Here is a 15,699-nt window from a genome sequence, read left to right as displayed (position 1 = left end):
CCGAAAATCAGCCATTCTTACACACATCCAGCCAGGTGGTGTGCATCAGTTTAGTGGTGTAGCTGTGAAAGCATAATTAGAAAGAGCATAATTATAAACTTTCTGAGGCACAAGCCATTAGATTTCAGTCCTGCTTTGAATTCAAAGGAGACTTTCATCTGCTTATGCAAATTCAGTTAAAAAAAAAAAAAAAGAATCCTTAGATTTTAGTCTAAATAGTGAAGTCCTTTATGTGTAAATTCATTTCTTTAGTTTGCCAACACTACCAAATGCACATGTTTTGTTTCTGCCAGCCTGATTTGGAGGGAGGTGTCCCTGCCTATGGCAGGGGGATTAAAACTTCTTTATCTTTAAGGTCCCTTCCATCCCGAGCTGTTCTGTGATTCTCTGCATACCTCCCAACTTGAGGTCAGGCAATCCTTGCTGTAAATGTGAATAAGGTTTTTAGGCTGCAGGTTTTCTTTAAGACTTTTTTTTCCCCCCAACATCTGTGCCTGGATTTAAGATACTCTTCATATCTGTCAAAGTAGGCTTTAATTGTTGTAAATCTTATGCTTGTTTTTAATGTTTTTGAGCAGCTGTTACAACAAATTTTTTATTATTATTTCATAGGCAAATTTAGAAAACAAACCAGTAAATGGCCGCAGACCAGAACTCATGGAATGCAGTATATGTGGTCATGGTGAAAAATACAGGGTGAAAACAAACCAAACGCAACCCTTTGAAAATGTACAGTCTAAGGAGAAAGAAAGAATGACAGGCTTAGAAGCAGAGAAGTGGGCACATAACGAGAAGCCATCCTTTGGTGTCCACGTCAATGGAGATATCCACGGAACTGTGACAGGCCATGAACACTTGAAAAATGCTGAAGGAAGTGAAAGAGCAGTCTCTCCCAGTCAGTTAGCTGAGCCAAAAAAGTCGTTTGCACAGACCATCAAAAATGGCATAAAAACTTTACATTATTCACCACCAGAAGCAGTTGCTTCACTGAAAAAAGCATCTGTAGAGGAAAGGACAGATTTGACAAGCAACTCCCATGCCCCATGGACCAAGGCTACCAGTCTGAATAACATAGTAAACACTCTGGCGACGGGCGTTAGCTGTGTTCACCCAGACAAACACGGAAACCTTTTCATGAAAGAGGAAAACTGCGCTTGTGGTGTCTTCCAGAACTCTGACAGATCGGGGTTGCCCACTGGTTCCATTTTGGATCTGCGAGAAAGCTCGTGCTGTCCTCTGCTGCTTGAAGAGGGAGCGTATGTACAGAAGGATGGCTTTAAAGTACCTAACGCAGAGACACAGCATGAGAACTCTTCACTCCAGCCAACTTTCTTGTCCCTGATTAAAAACAGAAATTTAACTGTAGAGCAGGTTGTAGCTATTGAAGCTTTAACACAGTTATCTGAAGCCCCTTTGGAAACAACTTCACCACCTAAAACTCAAAGTACTGAACGTACAGAAGAAACAACTTCCAACTTGCTCCACAGTTATAAAAGGGATATTTCATCCTCCTTCACATCTTCTACATTAAAAGAAATCAAAGACACTTACTTGCAGAATGAACAACAGCTCTTGGCTCACTGTGCTCACTCACAGAAGCAGCTCCCTAATAAGGCAGTGTTATACAATGGCCAAAGTTCAATTTCTGAGTTGCGCGATAAACCCGTCAATCTGGCTAGTGAGATGTATAAATTGCAGTTATCCTCAAGAGATACCAAAACTTTATCTGATTTAACATGTAATGCAAAATCATTTTCAGCACACGCTGCCAAGAACTATGATCCGGTCACCCTTGCACGGTATTGCAATGCTTCACATAATGTCCAACACGCAGGTAACAACTTGGATGCTCTTGGCCAGTTAGACCAAAAGCCAGCCTGTAATGATTTGAGCTTGGAAACAAGTTCTTTAGTTAAAGAAGGAGGAATTCACAGCCAGGATGAAGAGGATGTAGCTACACAACTAACTCAACTCGCAGCGTTAATTGAATCAAACCGGACAAATCCAGAGCAGAAGAATGACATAAAGGCGTCACTACTTAACCTAATATCACATGAGAGGCAGCCAAAACATAACCAGGATCTGTTGCAGCGAAAGGAGTCTGTGTTTTTTAGGCAAAATTATAGTTCCTTACTGTTAAAGCAAAAACAATCATCAAATAAAAAAGGCAATGCTGTACCATGGAAACCAAGACACAAAAAAAAGCCTCAAGAAACACGCTATCAGCAAATTAATCAAAACCAGCTAGAGCTGCTGTCATGCCAACATAGTGAGGTACAGGACATGTGGATATCATCAAAACTGCACAAGCTTGGTCAGACCATGCCACAGGACTCCAGAATAGCTCCATCTGAAAAAAAATCTCCGAGAACCAAAGTACATAAAGCACTGAATCAAAATACTTTAGCATCACAGGAAAAACCTCGGTTATTTCTCCCACAAACACAGATAAAATTCCATAGGTGCTTACCTGAGGTACCCCAGGAGAAAAAAAAAGACAGGTTGTTTGGCTCTGATGTGATGAATGAGCAACTCAAAACTGCAGGCTCCGGTGACCCACTAGGCGTCGATCCACTGAAAAATGATGTTGCATGTAACCAGTACGGGCATCTGCCCTCCCGTAATCCTCTGGCTGTTTCACAGCTGCAAACAGCATCCGTGTTGAACAGACCAAGTGAAAACGTACAGATGTTTACAGAAAAATGCAATTCTCAGGTACAGCAAGCAGTGAATGTCAGTCAGGCACATCCTTTGCCTCAGACCATTAATCAGTCTAACCTGAGAGCTACCGAAACGCGCAGCGAAGACAGAGCCTATGTTCTGCAGGGTGCCACTGAACAGGGGGATGTGAAGCCACAGGTGCTGCCTGGTCCCTGCAGCGGGGCTCCGGTGCCAGGTGCTGCGGAAGCTCTCAGGACCGTGGAGTGTGCAGGTGAAGTTACTGTTCTGACGTCAACGAGTTTGGGTACTGACCACCCTCCGAGCACAGGGGACTCAGGGTGTTCTCCAGCAAAAAACACACTCAGCAGCTTTCTTGAATCACCTATGAAGTTTCTTGATACTCCTACGAAAAATCTAATAGATACGCCTACAAAAAAAGGACAATCTGAATTGCCAACTTGTGACTGTGTTGGTAAGTCCTTTGGCTAATTCTGCCAGTACCTTTTGGACGGGTGTGTTTGTGTTGCTTCCTTTAATGCTGATCCTTGACAAAGGATCAGCATTTTGCCATTAGGGAATCAGAGAAAATTATTTTTTCCCTTTCTATAACTTTAGCGTGGCGCTCCTCAGGCCTGCAAAGCCCAGCAAAATTTGGTATTTTTGGCCTTGCAACTGGCCAGTTTAAATTCTGCAGGGTTTAAATTCAAGTTGGGGGAAAGGAATTGTTTCACTTGTTTTGTCATTCATTGCTGACTTGAATGCCATGTAAATTTATCCGAGAATATCAGATCATGATTATTATGGTCAAGAACTAGTTTCTGGTTGAGGTGAGCTGGGCAAAAGATTCCCAATACATTTTCATTGTTGCCCGAAAGCTGTTAGATAAGCAGCAGGGCATAGTTGTGGGCAGTCTTGTTGCTGTCACTGATGCTCCTGAGGAGAGTTTGCCTTGAGGTGTCCTGTCAAAGGCTTCTGACGTCTCTTGTCTCAGAGATCAGAGGTGAGCTGGAGATGAGGCGATAAAGCTGGATATGTAGTAGCTGGCATTGTGGTGTGGGGTGTTGGATCAAACTCGGTCCTGAGAACTTTCCAAATACGGCTTGACTGCTGGTGTTGGACATGCTGTGTTTCAGGCTATCAAAGCACCAGATGGGGAGGGGAAAAAAAATCACCTCAGAGACTTCAGGTTGTACACAGACAGACTTTTTTCATCTTTGCTTAAATGTTCTGAATCAACAAACTGCTGGTGAAGTGGCCTGGATTATGTGTTCAGATCTGTAGTATATGACTCAGTTGATGCTTTTTGGTCTCACTTCTCCGTTGTCTAATGTGAGTTAATAATGTTTTCCTACTCACAAGGGCGTTGGGAAACTTAACTTAGTCAATGCGTGCCAGGTGCTGCAATGGAAAACTGCTGAGAATGTAAAATATAATTACGATTTCTCTATAGTATTAAGAAAAAAAAATCTACTGGAAGGTTAATAGGAGAAAGCAAGTATAAAATAATTTCTCTGAGGAGAAAAATCTGTCATAGTCATTCATTGCACTTCAGAGGCAGATTTTACGTATTTAATTTGGAAGATGTTTCTGTAAACCATTTCTAAGCTTATAGCAGTGTAAATAAAATTTGGATGTGCAAACTTAATTGTCTCAACCTGCTTACAGAGCAAATTATTGAGAAAGATGAAGGCCCATATTACACCCACCTTGGGACAGGACCAAGTGTTGCTGCTGTGAGAGAAATAATGGAGAACAGGTAAGGAAATGTACAAAATGTACAAAACCCACTATTTTTGACTGTTTAAACAGGAAAGAAGAGCAACTAGGAGAAATCAGATGCTATGTTTTGCTTTGTTTTTACAAAATTTTGCTCTACTCATTTGTAAAGCCTTTTCCTGTTCATCTGTGCATGAGGTAAGCTCTTGCATTCCAGTTCCAAATTTGTGTGTTTTTTTTCTGAGCTCCTGCAGTTTTAGGGTTCAGTTACAGCAGGAGTGGTATGCTCTTAGGTGCTGTTGAAGTCAGTAGGGATGACAAAGATTACACTTCCTGGTGTCGTGCATACAAACAGCCTGCTGCAAGTTGGACAGAAAAGGTCACATCAGTGACCAATTGCACTAGGATTTGCGTGCAGATAACATTTTCTTTCCAAGTAATGTTTGGCAGAAGCTTACTCCTATACGAGGTATTTCAAAATGACTTTTGCAAGCAGGGTGTTGAATTTAAAAGTATTTTTTGACATCTTAAATATTTTGGTTTTCTTCTATTCTCAGTAAAGCAAAGAAAAAATAAAGTTGTTCTTGTAGAAAATGTTTACGGTTTTGAAGTGGTCTTCAGAGGCTTTAGTTTTACTCATTAACTTTCTTAATACAGGTATGGAGCAAAAGGAAGCGCTGTAAGAATAGAGGTAGTGGTTTATACAGGAAAGGAAGGAAAAAGCTCTCAGGGGTGTCCGATTGCCAAGTGGGTAAGTTTTTATGTTACAACAGTAAAATTGTTCTGTGTGGCTTTTAAATATCAAATGATGTGTACAGTCTTTGAGCTTCAATATAATCTGGTCTTTAATGAAGGTCTGTTTTTCCATTTAATTTATCTACAAATCTGCCTGAATGATGAAGCTAAGGAAAACACTTTTTAAGCTGTGATGCTGTTTGCTGTGCTGTGGTTTGCATGCGTTTGAAAGAGATAGAGCTGGCAGAGATGACCAAATCAAGGGTAAGAAATTCTTGACAGTGTCTGGAAGCTGGAGCATAAAGTAAGCTATTGGGGAGCTTGAAAGGAAAGAAGGGATGATTGTTTGGGAGAGTTGGAAAACAATACAGTAAATTTTGTTTTAAACTCTTCTTAATTCTGTGATCATCTGAAAAAAGGAGCATGTGCTGGATAAGGAAGTTCAGTTTCATATACCATGGAGTTTGTTACTCTCTTTGAGGTGCTGTACTCCATATTTGGAAATGTAAATGTGGCAGTGATAGTGTCACTAAAATCTTGTCTCACGTTGCTTCATAGGAGCCAGGAAATGAGGTAACAGACAAGCTCCAGGAAAGAGCTTGGAAAGAATTGATTGTCCTTAATCTTTGCTGAAACCACCAAGGGGGGTAAAAAGTAAACTGGAAATCTTGTAAACTAAGTTTTGGAAATAAAAAGAATTTGTTTGTTAAAATACATTTTTTATTGTTGCTGTTAGGAGTTTCAGACATAACTGAAAACCTGGTGAAATTACCTGTACAGTTGTTAGACTGGCATTGGTAACTACATGACAGAAATGATGATAGTACATAATGTACGTGAACGGTACTGCATGTATATTTATTGCTTACATGTTTGGAACAGCCCAATTGTGGTTTTCATACTCAGCGCATAAACTATTATTCGGAAAGGACTCCCATATGTGTGTGTTGCTTCAGATAATACATAATAACAAATAGGCATCCAAGAAACAGAGATGGTCAAACAAATTTCAGAAACAGCTGACCCAAAAAGAATGGAATTATTTTTCTTAGCATTTCAGCTCAACAAAACCCTTCCATTTTAACACAGCTAAAAATCTTATCTTAGAAAAAGTTGTAAGCCTTTGAAAGGAAGAAGAGATTTAAAGCTAACTATTAAAATTGAATTTTCTGTTGCCAGTATCAACATGCTGCCTTTTATATAAAACAGGAATGATAGGTTTTATTGTGTGTCTGCGTGGCCATAGGTGTCCAACATGTGTGTACAATATGACAGCCAGGAAGCACTCGGCTGCATATAGAAAAGGCTCTGTAAAGGTACGGTGGACCTGCTGTTCAATTAGACTGTCACATTTCTTTATGTAAAGTGTTTACAAGAGTAAGCTTTAATGTAAATTTAACTAAATTCCAAACTTGTTTTGTGCAGTGGTGACTTTCTGTGTGTAAGCTCAGACAAAAAGAGGGTGAATGCTTTTCCAAATCTGCTGTTACTGTGTGACTGCTTAATAGAAGAGAGGGAAGGAAATCTTCTTTATACAGGATGCCTCATCTTGTATAAAATTTGCCCTTTTTTTGGTTGGTATTCATTATGTGTGAGTTAACTTCTCATTGACAATACTAATTTTAATCCTTAGAACAGAGCATAGTTGGCTTTTGGCTCTGACCAAAGAAGCGTAATTGTGAAATTTGTTTGAAAGCATATGGAAAAAGTTTGCTCTGCTCTTTGATAATTGCAGTCACAAGGTTCTGTCAGCTGCACAGAGACTTTCACTTACTCATGTACACTGTACTTTGGGACAGACTCATTTCTGCTTTGCAGATGGACAAGCTATTGCCCTTAGGGCTCTTGCTGGCAAGAGCACCACAATGGAGCTCTGCTGAAGCAAATGTGAGGAGAAAAAAACTGAATGTATCAATTGATCATATTTAGCTATTTTCCCCAACTAATTTCCCTATTTCCATGAGTTAAATTTGTTCTTTACCAGTTCCTTAGATACATTTTAGGATCAAAGGAGGCTTTGTAAAATACTTGGGTCCATACAGTCTTCTGTTAATGACTGTTTCATAATACTGATGTCCTCCAAAATTGTTTTTACTTAAGTTGCTCCAAACATGTGCATGTTGTTTTAAACACTTACTGAGAAATGCTCTTTTTCCCTAAACAAGATGACCTTTTCTTCCTTATTTTTTAGGGTACTATAAACTTGGAAAATCTTTGTAGGTGTTAATTGCATGATTAGAAAATAACTTAACCATTCCGTGATGCGTGCTGGGGTACACGTACTCTTCTTTCCTTTTTTGTTTGATTATGTTTTGATCACTTTGGCATTTTTGTTTTGTCCGAGTTCTTCATGTTTCTGTGTAACAAGTTAAAGAAAAGAAAAAAAGAAAAGCTTTGCAGTACTTGAATTGCCAGCGTGTCTTCCTGGGTTAGCCCATTCATATAATCATGTTACAGTGCATCCCCCATAAGCTGCCAGTGATCAGTGATTCATGTCAGTCCTATTGTTTCATCAGTGCTTTGTTTGATGTGGTCTCTTTTTTTTCTGTTCTCAGTATGTCTGATGGGAAATAAAGATTACCTCACATCATTTAAGTGAAATGGTTTATAAACCTGTTATCTGTAGGTAGCCTCACTCCTGGCATAATCCTGCTGTGCTGAAATCAAAGATGATGTCGCTGACCTCAGAGGGCAGCTTCAGGTATTAACGTTTCTGGATTACACTGACTTCCTTTGGGTTCCTTCTCCTGGTTTTTGTGGACGTTGGCTTGGATCAGCTAAGCTATCATTGCTGTCTGTCTTCATTCAGAGATGCAATGTAATTTCTAAGGCTCCAGCTCTGAATAAAGACAGGAGATAAGAACTGATAAGAACAGCCGGGTCGGGGCATAGGTCTTTCTCACTGATACCCTGTCTCCAGCGCTGTCTGATAGCAGAAAGGTGTAAGAGCAGGGCAGTGGGGCCCCAGAAGACTCACTCGCTTTCCAGTCATTCTTAGCTCTGAGGTTCCCCAAGCTGGAGGCAGTTTCTTTGTGCTCAGTTGTCTTTCATAAAAATGTTGCCTTTATTCATCCTTTTCCTTCCTCTTTTACTCTTGGTATTAAACTGGTAAGCAAAATATTTTCCGCCATGTGCTCTATCTCCAGTAATTCCTAGCAGTTGCTTTTCCTTTCTAACTCTATTGCAGAGCAGTGATTTGGCAGTTTCTTAGAGCTTTCTATCATTATGCCAGATTCTCATTTCTGCATGGTAATGGCCAGCCTGCAGTCAGTCCCTCTCTGTTTCAAAACAGATTAGTTTTATCCACGTGCATTTAGTATGCATGCTATGGTGAATTGTATCTGCCACTCTTACTGCCCACTTAGCAGTACGAACTCCTCCTTCATTTGTTTGCAGATTGTGCTTGTCTTCACTCCTCTGAATTACTTGCTGTCATCCACAACTGTTGTCATCCTTTTATTTACCCTTGACAAACATGCTGGAGAGCAAAGGCTTGAATGCAGTTCTACACAGCTCCCATCAGGGACATACCAGCCTTTGTCTTCTCACCAGTTATTCCTGGGTGGTCTTTCGCTTTGTCCCAAGACACATTGGTGTTTGTTTTTTTTAAGGGACCTTACTGAGTGGCTTTGGGGATTCTAGAAGGACCTGCAGCATGACCGAGCAGTGACTTTTCCTTCACAAACATTTGACTTCTCCCTGTGCATCACAGTTATCTGTGCGATCACTGCTTCTGTCCTTCGGAGCTACAGATGTGCCCTGCACAGATACTGGGCTAACATTATCATTAAATTGGCAGATTTCTCCTAGGCCCATTTTACGAGCTGCTGTACTTTTAGTTATCTTCATGCCTTCTGGTACTGGTGTATTGTAAACCAAAACAGTGCCCATCAGATGTCACAGTTTTGTTGCTCATCTTTGAGTGTTGGGGGTGGATGTTACCTGATCTTCGCAAATTGTTACTGTCTTTGGGGAGGAGAGTGAGTGATGTTTTTCAATGGTTCCTGTTGTCCTATAACCACTTTTTTAGGAAGCTGTAGCTTGATAAGGTGCACAGCTGAGGGTTTTCCTCCAAAGAAGTGTTCTGAAGCGGGAATCTTCCCAAACACCTTTTTGTGAACACAGCAGAAGCGGCTTTTGCATCTCTGGCCTTATTTTCTCTGAGAGCTTTGTTATTTTTTACCTGGATATTTTTCATCTGTGGACCCTTCAGATTCTGATATCTTAGTGGCAGCCCTAATAGTTTGAAAAATTTAGTATTATGGGATTGTTATACCTTTGTCAAATTCTTTCACTTTTGTACTTTCTATCTCTTGGGATTTTATGTTTATAGCTTGACAGAGCTTTATGATCTTTTAGTGTTGGTCGTAGATTGGTAGGTTATATAAATATTAAAAAAAAAAAAAACAGATAAAAAAGAAGCACATATGAATACTTATACAATAGAAATATATTTAAATGACAGTCTTCTTTTAAAGACCTGGACTTAATATTAGCCACTTAAATTCATCAAATTTTCAAAAAGTAATGCTTAGATAATTCACTGTTATAACCAAGACTTTATAGATCATTGACCTGATAGGAATTTGTGCCTCAATGCTAAAAACTACAGTTTGTTGGGTGCTGAATGAGTTTTGGTAACAATTATTTCTTCTGCAGATGCAGAGATGACTTTTTTTTCCACTTTGCTTGAGAAAGTGGTGGGAAATAGAAAAAGCAAGAAAAGTGAGGAGTTACTCCAGCTTCTAGGGTATATACGTGTAAGTTAGTGTTAGAAGAGATGTTTTTTTAATTTATTAAAGAAAATGAGGTGACAAACGAGCATGGCACTGTGCTTTGGAGTAGGTGATCATTACCAACTACCCAGAGGACTGCTCTCCCAGGAGGTCAAGCACTTGTGAGCAGACTCCCAGATGCGTACATCCCTGCCCGCTGCTTGGCAGTGGGATGGGCAGGTCTGGCATAGCACGGCCCGGCTGGCTGCGGGGCGGAGGATGGCAGGGTGGGCACAGCCATTGACCACAGCTCTCGGGCTGCTGCCATCCAGCCAGTCTGGATGATGATCTCCATAGAAGTCCGGAAGGAAGTGAATTTTGGCACACAGTAGGGTGGTTGGCTGGGGTTTTAGTCATGTTTTTGGCCACCATTATATTAGAGCAGGACTTTGTTGCCATCTGTCAACACACATTGAAGTTAGTGCTTCCGTACCTGTGGTACCTCTTATACACACTGTTTTAGTGTTTGCAGGAATGCTTTTCTGTTAAGCATAGAGGAGATTATTTTGGATGAAAAATGTAGTACCCAAAGTCAAGCTGTTCTCTAAGTGGTACAATGCTTTGAGATTCAAAATAATTAGAAATTTTTGCATGGCTTCTGCAGGAAACAGAGGTGTTCTCGTTTCTTTAATGTGAAACTCAACTATTAGAGTAAATATCAAACAAAAAAGTCACGTTAAGATAAAGAAAATTAAGTATTATGAAAGACTAAACATTTAAGTTGCTGTTATCACCACATCAAAACAAACAGTGATATCTGAACAAACGGGGGGTGTAGGTTCTCGTTTGTCATCCGTATCATATGAAGCACTGTTTACCATTGATGTGATGTAACAGGAGGGGAAGTTTGAGAGACTGCAGAGGGTAAGAGGGCACTGGGAGTTGAGACATGAATTTTGGCCTCATTTCTGCAGCATTGGCTGTGTGGTTATAGAAAACCAGCATCTGCATTGCTGTTTACTCATTTCTAAGTATACAGGACTGCTTCTAGTATCAGTTTGGAAGTGGTGTTGGCTGATAATTCTTGTGAAACACTTCAGTGATATTTCTCTAAATTTAGATAAGTAACTTAATAGCATTATTGATGGTGACTGCTCTGTTTTAACTTACCTGATGTAGTCTGCTAGTACTATTGAGAAGAGAGAATTCAGGGAAGTGGAGTTGATCTTTTATTCATACTGAGAATAAAAGGATATATCACTTTGCAGTGAGAAAAAAGTCTGATGTCATTTATTGTGCATGTATATATGGGGGCTGAATTTGGAAAAGAGGGCAGACTCTCTTCTGCTGCAAACAAGAGCAGTTCTCCTGCTTTCTCTGTTAGACAGCCTCACCTGCTAGAACAGCAGCGATTTTTAGCAGCGTTGTACTCTGTTCTAGTATAGGTTATTATGGAATTGTATCCTAGCAGAAGATTTCATCGTATGTAGAAGGGACTCTGATATGTGAACTTCCCCCAGAGGCAAAATCTACAGGTTAGAAAATGTGGAGGCAAGCTGTTCTGAATGAGTTGCCTAGGAAATTACTGTGAGCACTTAGGCTGCATTCTCACTTTAAAATCATCTGTTGATGCTCTGCAAAGGAGACGCAGCTATTTTGCTGAAGAAATTCAGAATGGACTGGACAGTTATTGCAGTAGAACCACATGGTGATGAAATAAGTCTAAAAAGGGCCTTTTTGTTAGTTCTGTTCAGTTTTCATCCAGTAATTTGTTGCATTTAACTCACAGTTAAAGTTTTGTACTTATTTGCTTGTAGTATCTGGTTTATATCGTACCAAAGTTCACACGACTATTCTGGTTACCCTAAATATGAAAGTAATTTCTCGTCCATATGGCAACTCAGCATCTGGTGTGCTGAGCTTCTGCAGTCTGATTCTTAGCAAGTTACATAAGTCATGTACGTGCTAATTTAGATAGACTGGCTTATGTTTAAGGACATCAAGTATTTTTTATTCACAGTGTAATTATTCCTTGTTCTAGAGCTCCTGCCAAGGGTTGAGACAATTGCTTCAACAATCTAAAAGAAATAATTCAAGTAAGTAGAACTCAAACACTTGGACAGCTGGAGCAAGTTTTGTTGGTAAACTTTATCTATGCTGTTCAGTATATTCAGTAGTTATTTGAAAAAAGTGGGAAACACTGAGGTGACAAGTTGCCAACGAGAGTTGTTTGTGACAACAAAGAAAAGAGGGCTAGCTATAATCACCTACAGGCAGAACTTGGTGTCCAGAATGAATGGCCAGTAAAATGTTAGATAAGTCTTGCTGGTGGTAAATGTGAAGCAATGCAAATAGCAGAGTGGAGCTGTATATACACAGTGATGGACCCCAGTCTGAGGGTTACTGCTTGGATAAAAGTACGTAAGAAAACAGCTTTGGTGTCCAGTAGTGATGAAAACAGCAGAAGAAGCCAGTGAGAATTGCTGGGAAGGAATAAAGAAACCAAGAAGTATGGTTATGCCTCTGGGCGAATGCATGCTGCACGCCAGTCTTAAATTCTGCCAGCAGTTCTGGTCTCCCAGCTCAGCAAAACAAGGGAAGGCTTCTCTGCCTGGCAGGTGGGAAAGGGAGAAAGCACACTTCTCTTGGTCTTTGTGGCATGGAGAGACCAGTAGCTATCTATCATCCAGTCTCATCCTATACCAAAAGCACTAGTGCTTGGGGAAGATGAGCTCAGCACAAAGAAAAGGGGTTGTTTTTTCCTCCACACGACCTGGAATTCAGCTTTGCCTATGGATGCTATGAAGCAACAGTTGATGAGAATCATCTCTGTGTCCAGAAGCCTCTGCTACTGCTCATCCCTAGGCAACTGCTGGTAGTCATTGCCAGGATTGGGATAAGGCTGGACAGTCAGCTTCTCTGACTTGGTCCTGCTCTTACAGTGTTTAGTTGGAGGCAAAATGAATGCAGTAAAGTAATCCCAAGAAGTCCTCTTATCCTTCTCTGTCTCTTTGGTATCCTTGTATGTGAGGGATTGAGAAGCTGCTTATTTGTCCCGTAACGCCTTGTTAAACTCCTGGAGTGTATGGCACTTCTTTAATAATCTAGTTCGGGGTTCATAATTTCTGTTAGGAAAATTGGGTTAATTTCTACCTTTGTGGCTTGTAGAATCAGAGGTTTAGCTGTGGTATGTTGCCAGAAGTGCTGTTGATGGCCTTTCTGTCCTAGCTGGCAGTTTGTGGCTCACCCTGAAGGCTTACTTGTATTAGCTGATTCTGCCACTTCAGAATATCTGGACTAGTTAATAAAAGAAATGAGTCGAATTGCTGTCTTTTTAAGTTGCATGCATAAACAAGAACACATGGAGAGCTGTAATAATGCAGAACAGGCATGGTCCACAAAGTAATGGTGGTGGGTGCCAGACTGCAGCACAGGAGGAATGTACAAAATGAGGTTTGGGAAAAGACAAAAACAAATGAACGTTCTGCCCAAACTGGCAACCTACAAGGGTGATAGTTGTGTTGCTGTGTGTCCAAATACGGATGTGCATAAGAAAGCTGTTAGGCAGGAGGTGTTTGTCCCACTTCAGTTTTTGTGCTTGTCCTAGATGTGTGTATGTTAGTGACCTGCTGAAGGAGCAGGTTGCCTGGAGCTTCATGCCCAGGTCCAGCATTGCAGGGCACTCTGTCAGGTCTGTGGCTTTCCAGAAGGGCTGTGTTACAGCAGGAACTGATTTTGTTGTAAATGTAGGAATTTTCTGATGGATGCTTAGTACCGGTGACAGTTACTGCTTGCTAAAATGAGCTCAGGGATAATCTGGGCCTATGTACCTGCAAAAAAGATGATCGTACCACATTTAAGTGTTATATAATACTTTAGAAACTTACTACAAGTCTGTTTTTTCTGTTATTATATTATTTGTCTATGTGAGTCACTGAGAAATGATGGTGTGGAAAAACAGTTGCAGGGACAAGTTTTTATTTTGCTGTCTTAAAAAGCTACCTTTAAAATTTTACCACTTAAATGATTATTTTCTCATTCCTTTTAAGTGCATTAGGGACCCAAATTAACCAAACTGAAGTATTTAATTGCTTACTTTACCATTTTTAACAACTACATCACAGAAATCATGGGTAGGATCAACAACTATTGGAGATGAGATTTGCCAGCTGATTTGTGCATTGTTTACAGTCTGAGAAACATTAAATGACTTGCTCTGCTGCATATTTAACTTCATGTTCAGCATCTGAGTGTGTCATAGGGAAACAATAAGTACATTGGGATTAGTCTACAAACTTCCAATAACACATCCATATATGTTTTAAATCATTGCATGAAGAATTGATTCATAAGTTATGTTGGTATTGTATTCTCTGTGGCTGTGATAGTGCATGAATAAAATTTGCCTTACTGAGAAAGACCACTGTATCAAGCACATGCCCAAAGAACAAAAGGTTGTTCAGAGTGTAGGCTGAGGCTTTGTATGCTACTCATGATGACTTTAAAATGATGATGTTGTTGCACAAATTTAAAAGAAGCAGGATGTTTTACACAATGTGTGTTTGTGGGGGGAGTAGTGGGTTGAAACACTGTGGTTTGGGGAACTTTAAGGGTTAAGAGGTCTTGAAATCATCTTGAATCACTTCAAGTTGCAGAAACTGGGATGGAAATAAATCATATTGGAGATGCCTGAATTTAAGAATAATTTGAGAAATGATCAATCAAGTAAAACCTTACGAGGCCCATTACAAACAGTAAGAAATCTGGTCTGTTCGCATATCAGACAGAATCTTGATAAGCAGTGCACAGCTTGTATTCGCATTTTGGGCTTTACCAGTTACTGAGATAAACACAAATTCAGGAAGAAAAGCAGATATGGTAATTTTTTCTTTAGCTTAATATATAACTACTTACAGAGTTTAGAAACATAGTGGATATAATCTAAAAAACAAATGGCAAGCTGGAAATTAATGAAATTACATGAGTGTTAATGTCACTAATAAGTCACCAAGTCAAGGAGTGCAGTGGGGATTTTCCTCATGAGAAAAAATGTTAAATCATCAGGAATTTACATGGTGTTTCTATTGCCTGGATTTGTTCTATAGTTTTTCAGTTGTCTCCCTCAACTGTGCTTTTTTGTGAATTAAAGCTGAGTGTGGTGTTGCTGTGAGTTTATTATTACTGCAAAGAGAGTCTCCACTTATTACTGCTTTGAGAAAGTCAACTGTAGTGTGAACGGGCACCAGCAGTTAACATAGGAAAAGCAGCACTGCTCCAGCTCTGCCTGCACTGCCGCTGGCCGTGAGCCCGGAGGAACTGCGATTGCTTCGGTGTGAGTTGTGCTCTTCTAAGACAGGGGGAGAAAAGTGCCTTACCCCAGTTACCAAAGGGCAGGAGTACTGCAGCTGCAGTAGTCAGATGTGAGCATATGATGTAACATCTTAAGAGGTGCAGAAATGAAATTCAGGCAACTAATAAATCCCTTAGCCACCTTTGTGGCCTGAAAGACAATGGACTGTAAAATGTTCTGGGGTCCAGTAAGAGTATTGCAATATCTGCTGCTTGCACAATAAAGCAAATTCCAGCTGGGGTTAACTCCAGGGTGGTGTGATGTTTGTTCAAAGCAAACTATGAATTACCTTCCTGTCCATTTGTCATTTTTCCTGGACCCTGTATTTCCAGTTTAGAGCTCTGTGAGAGCTCACAAAGGGCAACCTGATGTTGTACTGAGAAACTAAGAGATACCAGATTTCCTCATTGAAGTTAGGAAGTCTAGAAAACCAAGGAAGACAAAAGAGATTAAAAACATCACCCTTCCTTCTGAGTAACAAAATCAAATTCCTCTTTCTGACTCGAAAGAACAGTGCTGCCT

The 15,699-nt window shown here is 40.2% G+C and overlaps 1 protein-coding gene across 4 annotated transcripts in view; it reads left to right on the top strand.

Moving 5' to 3' along the window:
- The window catches only part of TET1 (tet methylcytosine dioxygenase 1), an 84,952-nt gene that overhangs the window by 37,338 nt on the left and 31,915 nt on the right, over positions 1 to 15,699 (top strand). For all 4 annotated transcript variants that reach the window (XM_068688868.1, XM_068688869.1, XM_068688867.1 and 1 more), the window contains 3 exons: positions 613 to 3,133; positions 4,327 to 4,417; positions 5,035 to 5,128. In XM_068688868.1, the coding sequence (XP_068544969.1) occupies positions 613 to 3,133; positions 4,327 to 4,417; positions 5,035 to 5,128 (2,706 nt within the window). The remainder of the gene's footprint in view (positions 1 to 612; positions 3,134 to 4,326; positions 4,418 to 5,034; positions 5,129 to 15,699) is intronic.

This window comes from Anas acuta, chromosome 7, assembly GCF_963932015.1.
Source record: "Anas acuta chromosome 7, bAnaAcu1.1, whole genome shotgun sequence".
NCBI classification, from domain to species: Eukaryota; Metazoa; Chordata; class Aves; order Anseriformes; family Anatidae; genus Anas; species Anas acuta.
This window is presented reverse-complemented; position numbering and strand designations above follow the sequence as displayed.